The sequence below is a fragment of the Macrotis lagotis genome, chromosome 7 (assembly GCF_037893015.1).
Source record: "Macrotis lagotis isolate mMagLag1 chromosome 7, bilby.v1.9.chrom.fasta, whole genome shotgun sequence".
Taxonomy (NCBI): Eukaryota; Metazoa; Chordata; class Mammalia; order Peramelemorphia; family Peramelidae; genus Macrotis; species Macrotis lagotis.
In genome coordinates, this window is record NC_133664.1 from 52,989,480 (window position 1) to 53,008,345 (window position 18,866).

The 18,866-nt window shown below is 34.3% G+C and overlaps 1 protein-coding gene across 4 annotated transcripts in view; it reads right to left on the reverse strand.

Moving 5' to 3' along the window:
• The window catches only part of RUNDC3B (RUN domain containing 3B), a 120,385-nt gene that overhangs the window by 36,432 nt on the left and 65,087 nt on the right, over positions 1–18,866 (reverse strand). For all 4 annotated transcript variants that reach the window (XM_074192897.1, XM_074192896.1, XM_074192899.1 and 1 more), the window contains 4 exons: positions 15,471–15,560; positions 12,678–12,758; positions 10,932–11,100; positions 2,456–2,613 (listed from right to left, as the gene is read on the reverse strand). In XM_074192897.1, coding sequence (XP_074048998.1) covers positions 2,456–2,613; positions 10,932–11,100; positions 12,678–12,758; positions 15,471–15,560 — 498 coding nt within the window. The remainder of the gene's footprint in view (positions 1–2,455; positions 2,614–10,931; positions 11,101–12,677; positions 12,759–15,470; positions 15,561–18,866) is intronic.

Consider the following 18,866-nt stretch of genomic DNA (forward strand, 5'->3'; position numbering starts at 1 on the left):
CTCACAAGAGAAATGAACATGGAGGGGGAACCCAAAGGATTCAGTCCTTACAGAAGTTTGCATAGTTATAAAAATAAATCAAGGGAGGAGTTAAAAACAGACAAGGGTTTGGCATAGGAGGGGAAAGGTGAAGTAATCCCTCCTGAAGGCAGTGAGGAAGTGAGACAATGGCAAAAGCCGCATCCTTTCTTTTGGGAACTGCTAGACTATGAAAAGGATGGATCCTTTTATATGCCAAGGACCCTAGCAGTATAAGCATGATCCCAGTTAGGCACAGACTGGCTGGTGTCTCCCAAGGATATATAGGGGATTCAACTGAGATACCAATAATGGTTCATGTCAGCTGGTGGGGGAGGAGGAGGGTTCATCCTAGACACATTCAGGGGCTCCTGCAGGCTCTAGATCCAGTGTTTCTGGAAAATAAGACAACTCAACAAAACAAGTTCTGGAAACCCCTTAATAGGCCTGAACAAAATCCAGCCTCAGGTACCTTATAGATATGTGACTCTGGGTAAGTCTCTTGACCCTGTTTGCCTCAGTTTCCAAATTTGTAAAATGAACTGGACAAGGAAACCATGCCAAACCATTCCAATATCTTTGACAAGGAACCTCCAAATGGAATCACAGAGAGTCAGACATGACTGAAATGACTTAACAACAGCAACAACAATAAGCATTGTTATGAACTTCTTCTCTTTATTTCTTCCTTCCTTCCTTTTTCATTTCTTTTGTCCTCTTTTCCTTCCTCCCTTTCCTTTTTCTTTTAGAGGCAATCAGGTTTAAATAACTTGCCCAGAGTTACAACTAATAAGTGTGTGAAGGGGCGGCTAGGTCGCATAGTGGATAGAGTACCAGCCTTGGAGTCAGGAGTACCTGGGTTCAAATCTGGCCTCAGACACGTAATAATTACCTAGCTGTGGCCCCATTGCCTTGCAAAAACCTAAAAAAAATAAGTGTGTGAAGTGCCACATTTGAACCAGGACTTCCTGACTTTAGGGCTGGTACTCTTTCCACTGTGTCATCTCACTGCCCCAACAGTAATCTAAATAGAAAAATGTACCAAGGTTAGTGATTTTTGTCTGTAACACAAACTCCCAGTACAGAAACTCTCTCTACCAAAGCAGATTACAACTTCTCTATGATTTAGGTGCTAAGACCTCCAGAGCTGGATGAGAGACAGAGAAGTGACTTTGCCATGGATCCCACAGTTAGTATGTGTTAATACTTAAACTCAGATCTTCATGACTCTGAGGACAGTTCTCTAAGCCACTATAGCCTACTCCATCTCTAAATTTAATGACTATACTTTTTTTTTTAGGTTTTTTGCAAGGCAATGGGGCCACAGCTAGGCAATTATTAAGTGTCTGAGGCTAGATTTGAACTCAGGTACTCCTGACTCCAGGGTCGGTGCTCTATCCACTGTGCCACCTAGCCACCCTCAAGGACAAAGAAAAACCTATAAACAAATAATTAATAAGGTGGTAAGTAACTTTCATGGGTTCAGTCCCATTCAATGAAATCATATTAGTGTTTCTTAAATTCCTATTTTTATTTTTAAAAACCCAAATTAGACAAAATACATAAGTTTCATGAATACAAGGAAAACTAAATTCATGTCTCCATAGTATTCAATTAGTTAATTTCTTTCCATTCAGGAAACTGAGAAAACCACTATGTATAAGCAGAGAATTGCAAAACCAGAGGAACCTCAAAGATCATGTACTTCAACCTCTTTATATCACAGATTAAGAAACTGATTAACTATTATATAAAACTAAGAAAATGGACAAAAAGTGGACAAAATTCAATAAGATGGCCATGTGACACATTAAAGGAATTTTTTCCTCTCCAATTAGTTATTTCTTTGTCATTTAAGGGCAATTAGCTAGATTAATTGATAAAGTGCAGCACAAACCTGGCTTGGTACATTTAGGGGGAAACTCTCTTAAAAAGGAGAAAAATTGCATTTATAAAGCAATCTGAAGACAGAAGTAATTTACAGGACAGAAGATTCCCTGTGTTCTTAGGAAACAAATTGTCCTCATGGCTAGATGACAATGCATGAGAGAAAACAGGAAGTTTGGAGGGAAGCACAGACCAAAAGAGGTGTTGAAAGTAACATGGAATTCATTATGCTCTTGGTTTTTTTCCCCCTAGGAAAAGCAAATGGTATGAAATGCAGAATCATAAACTGAATCATTTAGGGTGTTCTGTCACGTATTTGGAAATGCTTCATTTTGAGGGATCTTTAATGATGAAATAAAACAGTTAAATTTAAAAAATCTTTAAATATGATTTTTAAAGAAAGTATTTCACCCAGCCACCTTGGCACTTAGATAACCAAAGGATTGACTTTGACATAGATTTCTTTACACATCTCACCAAAGTTTTGGGGGGCTCTGTGTGTATATGGGAAAAGAGGGAGAAAGGACTATTTTTAAAGATTGTCACTTACAGCTGGTCCTGCAGTTCCACAATAATGTACTCCAACTGTTCCTTCTCTAATTTATGGGTCAAATCAGAATCTTCAATCCTCTGAAGCAATAACTTGTTCTGAGAAACAGATTCAGCCAGCTGGTTCTCTCGGAGTCGTAACAGTTCTTCAAGATAGCCCTGGAAATAGAGGAACACCAAGATAGCTCACTGTAACAACGATGTGACAACATAATGTAACATTTCTTTGGCGCCCTCCCAATAGTTGACATCTTGGTCTCATAATATTATGAAAACATTTTTAAGTATAATATCTTATGATTGATAACAAAATATTTTTATAAAGACTCAACCCTCAATGATTTTAGCATTTTTTTTAGCTGGAAGACACCTTGGATCTCATCTCCAAAAGTCTATGCAATGCAGGAAAGTTTACCTGATAAATAGTCATTTAAGCTTTTCTCAAATACCTCCAGAGATAGTCATTTACAACGTTACTAGACTGATGCAAATATTAGAAAATTTTTCTTTTTACTAAACTGAAACCTATGGTCTTGCAACTGCTCAACAGAGCCATATGGCACTTAGAAAGTTCTCAAGAATATAACATGAAAATATGTATTTCATGATATTCAATTATTACTTCTATTATCACTCCAGAAAACATATCTGTCCATTTTCTGGTTATATATATCCTTAATTTAGTTTCCATGAGCTATTGCTGTCCATGCAACTGTATGCCAGAGTCTGGGCACTATTCATTTTTTTCATCCACCTTGTTTTCTAAACCTGTTTGGCTTACCTAATATCTTTCAAAAGATAATTATTAATACTTATAGTCAATGAATATTATTAATTTTATGGGGGATGCCATGTAGTAAATCCAATCAGGATATTAAATGCAATTAGGAACATTTTGAAAACCAGATTATACAGGAAATTTCTCTTCAGCTTGATTTCGGCTCTGGATTTTCTCTCTTTCTTTCTTTCTTTCTTTCTTTTTTAGATTTTGCAAGGCAATGGGGTTAAGTGGCTTGCCCAAGGCCACATGACTAGGTAATTATTAAGTGTGTGAGGCCAGATTTGAACTCAGGTACTCCTGACTACAAGGCCAGTGCTCTATCCATTACACCACCTAGCCACTCCTCTGGATTTTCTCCATCACAGTGGCAAACACCTTTAGTGTTTGCTGATATATATATATATATATATATATACATATATACATATATATATGTGTATATATATACATATGTATATATATATACATATATATATGTATATATGTATATATATATATATATATATATATATATATATATATATACATTCATTAGCCTTCAATTTGACCTTCAGTTTGGACAACCTCTATGAAACTGGCAAACACTTGAAGGGAGCCTGGCTCCCTGTTCTGAACTTTACTTAAAGTTCCTGAATAAAGTTATCACCATAACAAAATATTACATCACTTTTAATAGTTGTATATAGGACACCTGGTTTGAGACTTAAAATTAGCATAATTTTATTCTACTGAGTCAAATGCTTCTTTTTCTTATTCTGATCAGAACTTCTATTCTACTCCTGAAAACAGGAGCAGAATGTCAAAGATGAGTTTTAATCTTATCTAGTTCAAATCCAGACTTCTATCTCACTTACTGGTCATCTCCAAACCATGCCACTACATTAAATTTTACTCTCTTCTTCCCCAATTTTCAGTTCCCCTTTTTGTCTTCCCACATTGAACTCTATAATGGTAAAGACTGTCTTGTTCACTTGTATCAGCATCACTGTTATTTAATATGATTTCTGGCACACAGAAAAGATTTAAATGCATCTGTTCATTTCTCTCTCTCTCCCTCTCATTGAAAATTCTACCCCCTTAGAATGGATGTGAGTATATCTGGTTTTGTTTTTGTTCAGGTCCAGCTCTTCATGCCTCCATTTGGCATTTTCTTGGCAGAGATTCTATTCTGGTTGCCAGCACGTTTTACACATGAGGAAACTGAGGCAAAAGGGTTAGGTAATTTGTCAAAGGTCACACACAGCTAGTAAGTGTCTGAGGATTTGAACTTGGGAAGATGAGTCTTTCTATTCTGCACCACCTAGTTGTCATAGATAGTCTTATTCTTTGTATCTATATCCCCAAAGCACAGTGGAAGTAGTACAAAGAAAATGTCTAACAAAATACTTTTGATGAAATGCACAATAAACAGAATGATGAAATCTTTAAAAAATCAATAAATGATATTCATATTAAAATTTTATATTCTTCATCTTTTAGATCAATGACTTTAGACAATGATACATGAAATCACACCTATATGTCTCACATTTTGACCTAGAACATACTAAATGCCTACAGGGTCCATTCTCACAGGATTTTCAAAAGAAGAGAAATAAGTTGTAAGAATTGCTTAATACTTGTTACTGTCTTTTTGGTCACCTTTTCATAACTTTAAAATACATTTTACAAACAAACTGAGTTTGGGGAGCTTTGTTTTGTTTGTTTGGGGTTTTTTTGGTCAGACCCAATTCAAAATTTCTGAATTCAACTTTTTAAAAATAAGTTTTATTTTATTTTTTTTTAGGTTTTTGCAAGGCAGGTGGGGTTAAGTGGCTTGCCCAAGGCCACACAGCTAAGTAATTATTAAGTGTCTGAGGCCAGATTTGAACTCAGGTACTCCTGACTCCAGGGCTGGCACTCTATCCACTGGGCCAACTAGCTGCCCCTAAAAATAAGTTTTTGTGGATGTCTTTTGTTTTTATATCACCATAATTTCTCCCAGGATTCCTCCCTCTGTCCTTCCTTGAGAGTTATCCCATTATAACAAATAATATTTTTTAAAGACAAAGGAAAAGAAAAAGAAGAGGAAAACAATCAGTATAATTGATCTTTAAATTTTAATGTCTGAAGATTTTTTCCTTTTATTTCTACAAAGAGATAGCACAGGAGTGTCTTCACACATCTCTTATTTCATGCTATGCTTTTTTTTTAGTTTTACAACATTTGACTTTTGATTTCTTTTGTATGTGGTGATCTTTCTATTTATAGTCATAATTATTGTGTATACTGCTTTCTGATTTTGCTTATTTCACTCTTCATTAAATATGTAGATCTTTCTATTATTTCTCTGCATTCATAATTTCTTATAATATAGTATATATTATATATAGTATATAGTATATATATAATAATTTCTTATAATACAGTAATATTTATTCCATTCCATTCAAACCCCAATTTGTTTAGCCATACCCAATCAGGTGGAAATTTACTTTATTACTGATTCTTGGCTTTCACAAAAAAGTTCTGCTTTAAATATTTTGGTGTATAGGGGCCTTCTCCCCTCAGAGACTGACCTCACAGAAACAAGACTGAGGTCTTTGTCTGCCTTGATATTTATTCTTTCATTTTAGTTCAAGAAGATTAATTTGGAGGCTCTGAAGTTGAGTCAGAAGAAATAACCTCTTGGAGTTGAAGTCTACAAAGCCAGCAGTTCTATTCCAAGGAGTGAGAAATGGATTTCAGGAGTGAAGACACTGCTAACAAACACAAGCATTCATCCAGCAGCATTGATCCATCTGGAAAAAACTAGGTGAGACCAGTTCAGAGTTTCTATATATAGAAACTCTGCTATAGGCCCTTTGTCCCCAGATCCCAGGTAGGGAAGAAGAGAAAGTACCCTTTAGGCACTGGGAAGGGGGGATGCACTTATCATCTTGTTATATCTTCAAAGTGAATATACCTATTTGATGTTAGATAGTAAAAACGGGACTAGTTAATGGCAGTTACCTTGGAGAACACAAGATAACCAAGAAGGGTCTGACCTAAAAGCATTAGAGAAGAGACACCAAAAGCTGTCAGGACATCACTGGGACCTGGAGAGAGAGATCTTGCCTCATAGAGTCAGTGAGGTCCCAATGTCCTCCCTATACTAGTTCAAAGCTGATCTTTGAATAATCTGTCTTAAATTTCAGGACAAAATTTTATTAAACAAGGAAATTGCTGCAATTTCTATCTCTAGGTTCCCAAAGGCCAGTGGTCTTTGTACTCTATTTTCAATGTCCATAGCAGCTTCAATCTAAAGAAACATACCTGGTATTTCTTCCAGATTCAGTGGAATTGGAAAATGAAGTACAAAGACTCCTGTTTTTCAAGGAAGTCATATTCAAGAACATTTGAGGTAGAAAAGCAGGCACTCCCTAAAAGCACTCTTCCTGTATTCCTCCTCCTTCTCAACATTTAGGACAGCCACTCCTTCTCCTGACATTCTTCTGTCTGAGTCACTCCCTGCTACAGGAAACTCCCTATTATCAAATGGGGTCCGGGGATGAGCTTCTGGTTATTCAAATATTAAAGGGTTTTCATTTGTGAACACTGTGCACAGCCAACTTTCTGTTAGTCTTAGAACATAATGAAATGGTCTTAACATCCAAAATATACTTAGATAATCTAATCTTTCCCATGCCTGGGAAGGAGCTTCAGGATTTTATAGCCTCTGGATAGGATTATACTCAAACATATCTGTAGGCAGGCAGAAGGTTCACTAGAGAGCTATTTCTATGGGACAGATCAAATAAACCTGTGTAAGAGAGGCAGTATGGTGCAGAGGAGACAATACTGACTTTAAAGTTAGGAAGACTTACATGCATAGTTTCTATCACTGATACAAGTTCTGTGACCCTGGGCAAATCATCGAAAACTACTGAATTTCATTTTCTTTATCTGTAAAATGAGGATAATTAGAGTACCTAATTTGCAGGACTGTTTTGAGGCTCAAGTGAGAAATCTGAGTGCAATGTAAAAATGTTAGCACTGCACTAAGACTTTTGGGACACCCTGCCTTCATCAAAAAGCTCTCCAGACAGTTTATTATTATTATTATTATTATTATTATTATTATTATTATTATTATTATTATTATTAATTACTGCTATTACATCTATAAGCTAATTTGGAAAGTAAATCAACTGCATGATATTATGTCACCCAAGAAGGTTTTTGTAAAGAAAGAACCCAATGTGAGTTTCTCTAGATCCTTACAAAGAACAAAGGGGGAATAATGGTATATGAGCATCCTAAGAACCTGAGAGCCAGCCAACTGAACCTGTGACAACAGAGATATTTATCACACTGTTTCCACCAAACCCTCTTATCTTATCTACCCTCATTCCCCTGTGGAAGAACAGTGGCATCAACAAACACTATTACAATAGTCTAAATCTTTCTTTTGAGTGCCAAAAGTAATAAGTTCAATTTGTGAATGAGAATGGAGGTCTTTAGAAGGGGGAAAGGAAATCAAAACTGGGATATGTGAACTTATCCTTTATCCTAGTATACAAGAGAATGACAATGAATTTGCCCAATAGCTTCAAGAAATTATAAATATGATAATATGGTTTGGTATGGAGAATAGGAAATGTTCTACTCACTTAGGGGCAAGAAGCTGGGAATTGTGGGGGAATAGCAGAAATAGTAGAAAACAATTAGACAGCAAAGTGCTCTAAAGGAAGGAACTGTGTCAACTACTTTCCTATGTCCTATTGTGCCATATCTAGCACTGAAGACATCAATATGACAACCTCTATTTATTAAGCTCCTACTGTGTGCCAAGCTCTCACTAGGGAGTTGCTGTGGTCAAAATAAGTCATCACCTAGTGGCCAGACTTCTAGTAGTGAGATCCTTTGTTAGAACGATGTTAGTCTTCCAACAAGAGAGAAATAATCCATCACCAAGCAGGGATTTAGATCCTTTAGATAATGCTTAGCATTACTTTCCAAAGCTTGAACTTAAATGTTAGAAAATAATAGAACTGCTGCTCATCTCCACACTACAGTGAAGTACCAGATTAATAAATGAATGAAAAGAAAGTCTTCGTGTGAATGCAAAATATTTTTAGGAGCATCATTCTGGCTTAAAGCAAAGAACTAGCAACAAAACAGATGCCCACCAAGTGGGGAATTGAAACTGCGGTACATGAATGCAATGGGATATTACTAGGTTATAACAAATGATAAATATGATGACTACAAAGAAAACACTGAAATATTTACCTAATTTAGGGTTAAGAAGGCAGAACCAAGAATATAATAATGTAAATAGACAGAAACAAAATAATTGAAAGTAATTTACAAAAAAAAAATCACAAAGAACAAGCACAGCCTCAGAGAAAGGCTTTAAAAAGATGTCTCTCCTTTTCCTTTGCATATTGTAGAATAGTGCCCATATTTTCAGATTTTTTTCACTGATTGTTTCCTCTTTTTTTACTTTTTTTAACATATTCTTTGTTATACAGCATCTTTGTGAGATGTCTCTGGGAAGTGAGTCTGCAGAGGAAAATCAAGCTATTTAAAAACAAAAGACACCAATAAAAATTTATTTAAAAATAAGGAAACTGAAAATAACCAACAGGTTCACATATCTCACTGGGAGAGAAAAATAGTTATATATATATATATATATATATATATATATATATATATATACATATATATATATATATATATATACTTTATCTAAATCAAATGAATGTCTCATATACTGCCACATTAAAATCACAAACATGCATGAGTGTAAAAAACTATCAATTTGGAATTAGAGCTGCCAATCATTATTTGTGTGCTCAATCTTCAATTTCTACATCAGTAAAATAAGGAGAAGGGGCTAGATGATCTTAAAGATCCTTTCCAGATTCTGTTTCCTATGAATATCAATAAACAGAATAAGGAAGAAAAGGAAATTAGGCTGTTGAATTACGGCACTAAATTAGTAACTGTCAAACAATAAAAGTCTAACTGATGTGATGATGAACTCTTACATTCTTAATTAGAAGGAACAAAAAGAACACCAAAAGAAAAACTTAAAAGATCACTTTATTAAAATCCTTTTAAAGCAAATGCTGTAGAAATTATGGACAGTTAGGTGACGCAACAGATAGAGTAGCAGTCATGGAGTTACAAGACCTGAGGTCAAATTTATCCTCAGACAATTTCTAGTTGTAAGACTCTGGGAAAATCACTTAATTTCCTCATCTATAAAATGAGAAGGAAATGTAAAAACCAATGGTAAATGGTAAAAACCTCTTTGCCAAGAAAACCTCAAATGGGGTCACCAAGAGTTGAATTCAACTGCAAATAACTGAATAACAATCACAATGCTGAATTATACAGTATGAGAAACAAGAGATAGCATGACAAGATATATAATGGGATTTTGAAAAAAACTTTGTATAAACAAAACCAAGACTAGAAAGAAATCAGAAAGCAAGGAAACAATTTTAAGGTAGATTTCTCTGATAAAGGCTTTATTTTTCAAATATATAGAGAACTGAACCAATTTATAAGAATAAAAATCATTGCCCAATTGAAAAATGGTCAAAAAAATAAACAGGCAGTTTTCAGATAAAGAAATCAGTTACCTGTAAGTATACAGGAAAAAAATGTTCCAAATCATTATTGATTAGAGAAATATAAATTAAATCAACTCTCAATTATCACTTCATTCATATCAGATTGGTGAATATGACCAAAAAGGAAGATGTGAAAAAACTGGGACTCTAATACACCATTGGTAGAGTTCTGAACTGATTCAACTATTCTGCAATGCAATTTGGAACCATGTCCAAAAGGCTATCAAATTGTGGTACCCTTTGACCCAAAAATACCATTATTAGAGGTCTATATCCCAAAGAATCAAAAAGGACAGGTAGGTGACACCGTGTATAGTGCCCCAGCCAGGGAGACAGGAGGACCTGAGTTCAAATCTGATCTCAGACACATAATAATTACTTAGCTATGTGACCTTGGGTAAGCCATTTAATCCATTGCCTTGCAAATGCATATGTCTCTCTCTCTCTCTCTCTCTCTCTCTCTCTCTCTCTCTCTCTATCTATCTATCTATTTCAACTCTTTTTGTGGTGACAAAGAATTATCCATCAAATGAGGAATGGCTAAACAAAGAATTACCCATCAAGTGAGGAAAGGCTGAACAAATTGAAATACACGCTATATCAAATGATGAAAACCTCAAAAGATTTAATGACCTAATGCAAAGTGAAGTGAGCAGAACCAGGAAAACAATGTATACAATAAGAGCAATATTATATAATGTTCAACTGTGAATGACTTAGCTATTCTCAGCATACAATGATCCAAGACAAAGGACTTAAAAGATAAAAGATATTATCTGCCTCCAGAGGGAAAACCTAATGGAGTCTGAATGCAGATCAAAGCATATTATTTTTCATTTCTTTTTTTTGGTCTACATTTTATTTTATAATATTACCAGATAAGGAAATATTTTGCATGACTGCACATATATAACATACTACATTGCTGTCTCAGGGAAAGAGGAATAAAGGTAGTTAAGGAGAGAATTTGGAACTCAAAATTTAAAAAAAATTGTTAAAATTTTCCATGTAATCAGGGAAAGTATTATTAAAATAAATTTAGGCTGATGTAAAGGATCAAATTAATTTCTGATGAACTGGTTAATTACCTTTTGTTCCAGGGTAAGTTGATATTTCTGCTTAACTCTCTTACATTTGTTGAACCAACTATTTTCATCCATGATAAAAGGAGGACCAATATTCTCGGGAGTACTACTTTCACTACCACTGCTCCCCAAAGTCCTTAATTCTTCTTCATCACTGCTGATACTATCAGAACTATAAAAACAAAACATCATGAACAAGCAAATATTGTTTAAATGAATTTTTGAAATTGAAAATATTATATTATTTAGCTTTAGTTTGTTTTCGAGTAAATATTTCAAAAGTCAAGTCTAGTTGAAACTTCTCATTTTTAAAGACTTGAGCTAAAGACTTAGAGGGAAGAGGCTTGAAAGCTTTGGGTGAATATGAACACAGCTGGAATACAGATTTTATCATATTGCAAAAACTATATTCTGTCTGTTCTCAGTGTCTATGAATAATTGTGACATGAGTTATTTCAATGCTGGAAGGAAATCAGACCACTTTCGATTATTAAAAATATGGATGCATTAGCACACAAAAGCAAATGAAGCCAATGTATACTTCCTCTTCTTAAATGTATCAATGCAATGTTTCTATCATGAGATTACTGACCCTACACCAATTCTACTAATTGCTCTAAGCAAATTTCCAATTACTATTATGGGTTCTTTCACTAGAGTTAAATGAACTCAGGAATTTAATGACGATTTCTAAGAAACACAATATTATCACAGAAGGAAAAATCCAACGAATATGGAATATATTTTTAACATGAGTACTTTGGAATACTGCAGTGCAGGTCAATAGTCAGAACAGAGTTGAGTCTAATGTTTACTAATATAAATGCTCAGAATTTGTTATGGAAAGAATAACAGGAATGTTCATTAACTATTTGCATAATGTTTGTCGGGAAAATTACTGTCCAAAAGAAAATGGAACAAAAGTTGTTAGATATATTATGCGCTTTGTGACATCCTTGCCCTAAAGGAGCTTATATTGAATAACAGATTCTCTACTTTTGTTTAGGATGCTGCAAAATCCACAAAACATATTTTACAATATCTTACTTAGCTTTATGCTAAGTAACTTTGCATGTATGCTACAATGTATGTTCTTCCCATTTTATTGTCACAATTATGTCATAATTTCAGTCCTCTACACCATTTATCAGGTGTATATAATCCATCTTTGAACCAGTGATTTTGATCTATGACATCAGTGTAATGGCTGGACTTGCTTCAGACTAGCCAAGCCAACAACATGTAAAACATTTAAGTCAGGGACATCTTGGACCTTTCTTTATAGTCAGCGTATAGTAAGTGGTTGTTGATTGGCTTCAAGCTCTTGTGGTCAGTTTCCTCATCTATAATAAGGGGTGGGGATGGGGTTAGATTTGATATCAATAGGTTTTTTCCTAATCCAATGTCTATGACCCTGTGATCATTCTCAGAGTTGATTTGACTATACCCTTTTTTATAGTGTTTTTAACAGTTCTATGTTGGTTATTGCTTTACTTTTTCAGTATAGAAAATTGACTAATTTATTTTTAATGAATTAAAAATGAAACTACTTTTTGAGACCAGTCTATGACAGTTGTCTAATTTTTATAATTTTCTAAAGCAAGGAAATATGGATATTCATGTTTTCTTGATTACAACAGTTTCTCAAAGACATTTGAAAATTTATTAGATTAACACAAAACTTCAAGAAATAATTATGAGGTATACAAATGTAAAGTACTGCAAAATAGCCAAAAAAAGATGAGATACCTCTGGGTAAATTTCAAATATGGAGTATAATCTATGACAGCTGGAAAGTTGCCATCCAAGCCTTCTCCCTTCAGGCAGAAGCTAAGATAATAAAGACAATAAATAAATATTTTACATGAAAAAAAGAAATTAAAAGAAAAATTTAGCAATCTTGATCATTTGATTTTGTTATCAAATTGATTGTAGAATAAAGTTTACATTAAGTCATCCTCAGTCGTTGCATACTAAAACTTAAAAATAAACACTGCTAAACTCTACTGACAAGTCATTTCACACAGTGATGGATTGTATAGCATAAAAAGTACCTTACAGAAATATAATCATCCCACATATATTCTTTTGATGTGGAGCTGTATTTTCTCTTTTCTTCTATTAGATTTTGAAAAATTATTTCCACAAGAATGCCAATGTGCTCTCTTTAGATGCAGCTTTCAACATAATGCATAAGATTACTTCAATCTTAAATAAAAGTAAAATATTTTGAAGAAACTTACTATTGTTGAAGACATGATATATATGTATATATATATAATAGTATATATATATATATATATACTATTGTTGAAGACATGATATATAATGCTTTCTGTACAAAATGAGATTTGATTCAGTATTTTATTTTTGAACTAGTCTTGAGATCTCACCGAGATAGGAAGCTCTTGGTTAGGAAACTCCTCCCACTGATAAAGATTGAAATTTCATATGTAACATAGTCTCAAGAGTTATTTGAAGCTCCAAGAAGCTAGGTGACCTTCTTATGGTAACAAAGATGAGTATTAAAGAAAGTACTCAAACCTAGGCCTTCCTGACCCCAAAAGCAGTTCCTCTGTCCAAAGCTTATTTTTAAATAATAGAAATCATCACTAAATCTAATTGCCTCAGTTTTTAGTCTCCAATCTATCATTTACTGGCAACATGACTTTCAACAAATTATTTACCTTGTTAAGCCTCTCTTGAAACACTAAGCAGATTAAAATACATGCCCTATAAAGAAAGTATGCTGACCTCTAAATTACTGTACTGCTCAGTAATCATATGCTATCATATGCTATGAAATTGTTAAAAAGATTTTTTTGAATAATTGCCCTTCATTACCATGATCTCAGTTTTTCTGCTCAGTTTTCTACAATTTCTACCTATACTACATTATGGTGTAGTGATACTTCAGAAGAATGAAGGAATAACTTCTTTGCTATAAACTCTCTTCATTTCATTATATTTCAGTTAAAATATTATGTATGGTTAAAAAGTTATTTTCCCTTCAGAACTTAAAACAGTAGTAAGTCAAAATATCAACTCCTTGTGATTTTGCTGGTATAGGAACTCCCTCCACCAAGAGAGATTGCAACTATCTGTGAACTTAGTGAGACTTATCTGAGACTCACAGAGGGTTAGTAACTTAACCATGGTAACGCAACTTAGAAGTTTCAAAGGTAAGCTTTGAACTTGTGTCTTCCAAACTTCAAGTCCAGCACTCTATCCATTAATCACACTGCCTCTTTTAATAGTATATTAGTACACTAATCATTTTTTGGAACATCTTATCTAGAAAATCAAACCAAGTTAGCTTGATCAAAATAAGCATCAACTTCCAAGAATGCTGCATAATATAGGAATAAAGACCAAAACCAGGGCTTAAAATATCATGTCAGGAACATGGTCACACCAGTATAGAAGTCACTTTAATACATCTCTTTCTACATTAAAGATATTCTCCATGGGGCAGCTAAGTGGCATAGTGGATAAAGCACCAGCCTTGGAGTCAGGAGTACCTGGGTTCAAATCTGGTCTCAGACACTTAATAATTACCTAGCTGTGTGGCCTTGGGCAAGCCACTTAACCCCATTTGCCTTGCAAAAAGCCAAAAAAACCAAAAGATATACTCCCTCCCTCAGCCCCCCCCAACCTCTACCTCCCCATTCAAGACAAATGCAACATTCAGAGGGAGTCAGATCATACTCCAGTGCTTGGTATGAGGGGAAGGCAGTAAAAAATTGTGCCCTGGCTGCATAAGAGCCATACACCAATGCCAATCAACTTCTCAAGTTTCAATTAAGTCAAAATCTCTTCCTAAAACGAACCATTTTTAGAATTTTTGCCATCAAAGTTTGGAAGGGAAAAAAAAATCAATATGTTAAGTAAGTTATCAGGACCTATTGGTGTGATGAAAGACAGCAGAGCTGCAGAATAAGGAAGATTCATGTCCTGCCTTAGAATCACACTGTGTGGCCATACCCTAATCATTTAAACACTCAGTGCCTCCGTATTGCTAAACAATTGCTGATGTATACTAGTGGATGGAATTCCCAGGAGTCTGAGGTGGCTAGATAGCACAGTGCTGAGCCTGGAATCTGGAAGTCCTGAGTTCAAAGGTAACCTCCTATAGTTATTAGCTTCTGAGTGAGTCAGTTAACTTCTAGTTACCTCAGTTTCCTTATCTCTCAAATAGGAGATATTTTGCAGGGTGGTGATGAGGGTTAAATGAAATAATAATTATCAATCAATCATCAATAAACAATTGCTAAGCCCCTACTATGTGCCAATATTTTTACATGGAGTGAGTAGTTCATAAATGTTATTTACTTAAGATTTTTATTTCCACACAAGGCATTCCTACCTTGAAGGGATCGTAGATCCAGACCTTCCTCCCCCCATTCCTTAAAAAAATTTCAAACAGCACAAATTTTTTGCATACATGTAAACTAAAAACAATAAAATGCAACTAGAACCCATTAAAAGAAAGATTATAGGGGAATGTATTAAAAGCTATATAGAACTTGACAGGATAAATACCTGAAATCAATAGCATTGAGTCCAAGCAGCATGCCAGCAAGCATATTTGCTTCTTCACCCAAGACAATTGCTCCATCTTCATAAAATCTCCTGGGGGAAAAAAATGAAACAGTTGACTATGCCAAGTCAATAAAAGCAAATGACTTTGATATAAAGAACAATGACCTCAATAAGAACTCTGATTCCTTATGTGATATGTGCTAGAAAGATATATGAAAAACCGTTTTCATATATTTTAAAATATTATTAATATACCTAGACTTATCCACATTTTCAAAAATGCAGAAATACTCATTCAATCTATGAAATTCTTTTCCATTCAAAGGGAGTTTAGCAACATTTTTACAAAATCTTATATCTATAGTTTAATACCTACATGCTACTAGGTCTTATATTATTCTTATGTTACATCTGCCTATATATTCAGAGTTCTCTGGCTACAGATACACAGGAAAATGCTTAAGAGAAGCAATTTTTAAAAATAATTTATGCTTGATGTCTGACTTTTCTTGAATCTCAGAATACATGCTTAAGATTTCTGTGGATGATTTTTTTTGAGTTGCTAAAAAAAACCCAACAAAACTGTGGAAAGCCTAATTTTTGAAAAATATTCTAACCCTCAACATTGCAGTGGTGATAGGGTAGGTGAGATGCCAGAGTAACGAATGATACATGAAAAAAAAAATTACTGGTCAATGTCACTGCCAAACTTGAATAAGGAGGTAATTTTTGTCTAAATTCAGTCAAGGTTTCGTTTTTTTCATTAATGCTAAGAAGAAAATTTCTGGAAAAATGAGATGTGATTCTTATAAACACTTCTTATAAGTTCTATAGGAGACTTTGAAGAATTTTAATCTGTTATATTAATGCATCCAAAAATCTATTGTTTATCCATGGTTGGATAAAACATGTTATTTCCTCTAACAATTATGATGACCACTCTTCCCATGACTTAATTGGTCATGTTCTATGAAATTAAACCATGTCCCAAGAAATTAGCTCTATCCTAGCAGCCAAGTTTCTGGTAATGAACTTCTCTGTACTTAATTATGCTAGTCTTCTGATGGGAGACACATGGTCTTATCATCTGAACAGACCAGTAGCCTTTCCAGTTTGGAAGCACATGTCAGAATCTATGGCTGGCTAGCATTTCCTTCAAGAATCAAAGCCACTGGGGCAGGGAGGTGGCACAATGGATAGAGTACTGGCCCTGGAGTCAGGAGGACTTGAGTTCAAATCCAGTCTTAGACACTTAATAGTTATGTAGCTGTGTGACCTTGGCCAAGTCACTTAACCCTGCCTTGCAAAAAAACAAAAAAGAATCAGTCACTTTCCTATATTGATGAGGTAACTGAATAGGACTTTAATAGAGCTTTATTTATTTATTAATGAGATGATAATAAATGGAAACTATGTAATAAAATAATACTAATGATATAACTGGTGGATATAACTAATTTGATCTAATGAGCTATCACCAGAGGTCTTTTAATTAATATTTACATTAACACAGGCAATGAAGAAGGTAATTTGTTTTCAAAAAAGGATTTCACTTAATCTATTTAGGAGTAGCAACTGTTTTGTTTATTTTTTTCAGCATACATGGAACTGATTTTATTATTTTTTTTTTGCAAGGCTGTGGGGTTAAGTGACTTGCCCAGGGTCACACAGCTAGGTAATTATTGTGTCTGAGGCCGGATTTGAACTCAGGTACTCCTGACTCCAGGATGGGTGCTCTATCCACTGCGCTACCTAGCTGCCCCAGAACTGATTTTAAATCTAAGAAGGACAGAAAGAAAAGAACAATTTGTTAATATTGTAATACTTAATGTAGAATTTAAATAAACAAAAGGCACTGAGAAAAATAAAAGACAACCATTTATTCTCTGTCTATAAGGTAGGCTATGCGTTTTCAGGAAGGAGACCCTTACTAGCAATATGATCCTCACCAAGTACTTTAACTTCTCTCAGTCTGTTTCCTCATCTGTAAAAGGGCATAATAATGGCACCAATCTCACAATGTTGTTATGAGGAGCAAATGAGTTAACATATAAAGCACTTTGCAAACCTTAAAGGGCTATATAAATGCTATGTATTACTAGAGGATGCTCTAAGGTATTATAGTTTATTATTATTACTACTACTACTACTACTGTTACTTTGAAAGTTGTCTTTTGATACAGATGGCTTCCTTTATAAGGGTTTGCATTTTATTTTATGTACCTAAAGCCATTATTCTGAGAAAGGGCCCACAGGCTCCCCAGACACTGCCAACAGGGTCCATCATACACAAAAGATCTACACTAAAATGAATTGGAAGACCTTGCCCAAGCCTCTCAACATTCCTAGTTTCCTTGATAGTAGCTCTATCTCATGAATCACATGAAGTTTTTTTTATCATTTTCACTGGCTGCTAGTACTCTCCTTCAAAATTAGATGATTATACATATAAACAAATACACATCCATGTGTGCATCTCCCCCAGCTCCACTATCAACTCTTTGAAGTCATGGACTATCTCACTTTTCTCTTTGAATATTAGTTCCTAACACAGCACATTGTCTATAGTAGGCTCTTAGTACATACTTGTTGATTAATTCCCCAAGTTCCCCCAGGTAGTCACTGTTAGAACTGTTCTTTGTTACTCAGTTCCTTTGATACCAAATCCTCTGGGTTTTTAACTTCTTTGAAAATTTTTGCATATGTCTTCATCTCTGATGCTTTAATCACAGCTAGGGTATCAATATTTTTAAAATCTAAATTGAATTCCTATTACCAACGATTTCAAGGAATTTCACATGATTACAAACAAATATTATCTTTCCCATTTTTTTTCTCATGGAAAAAATTGAGACAAATGAGATTTGGTCATGTCAACAAGAAATACAACAATTGAGAGAATAAAAATCCAGGGTGACAACTCAAATAATGTTTAAATATGTGCTTTAAGACATTCCCTTTCTCTCTTGAAAAATATTTCTTTGTTCTAAAGAAAATATTTCTATTACAAGAACCTAACCAAAATAACAGCGTGAACTTCAAAAATATATTACAAAGGATATTACAAAGGTCCTGTTCTCAAGCTTAAAAAACCATAAAGCAAATTAGTTCCAATGGAAAATTAACTCTTTTCTTCCAAGACATTTTTGTTTAAAAGCAAATATGTACCAAGTTCCTTGCCCAAGCAAGAAGAAGTTGTTCACTTTTTTGGAGGTACATTTATTTTTTTTCTTACTATTAGGACATTTAAGATACAAGAAAAGAATCTAAGAAACAACTGTACTTCCAGATGTACCTGGCTCATCTATATTGGAGGTCTGTGGAAAGTATGGTGTAATACATAGAGTGTCAGACTTGAAGGTAGAAAGACCCAGGTTTAAATTTCACCTCAGACAT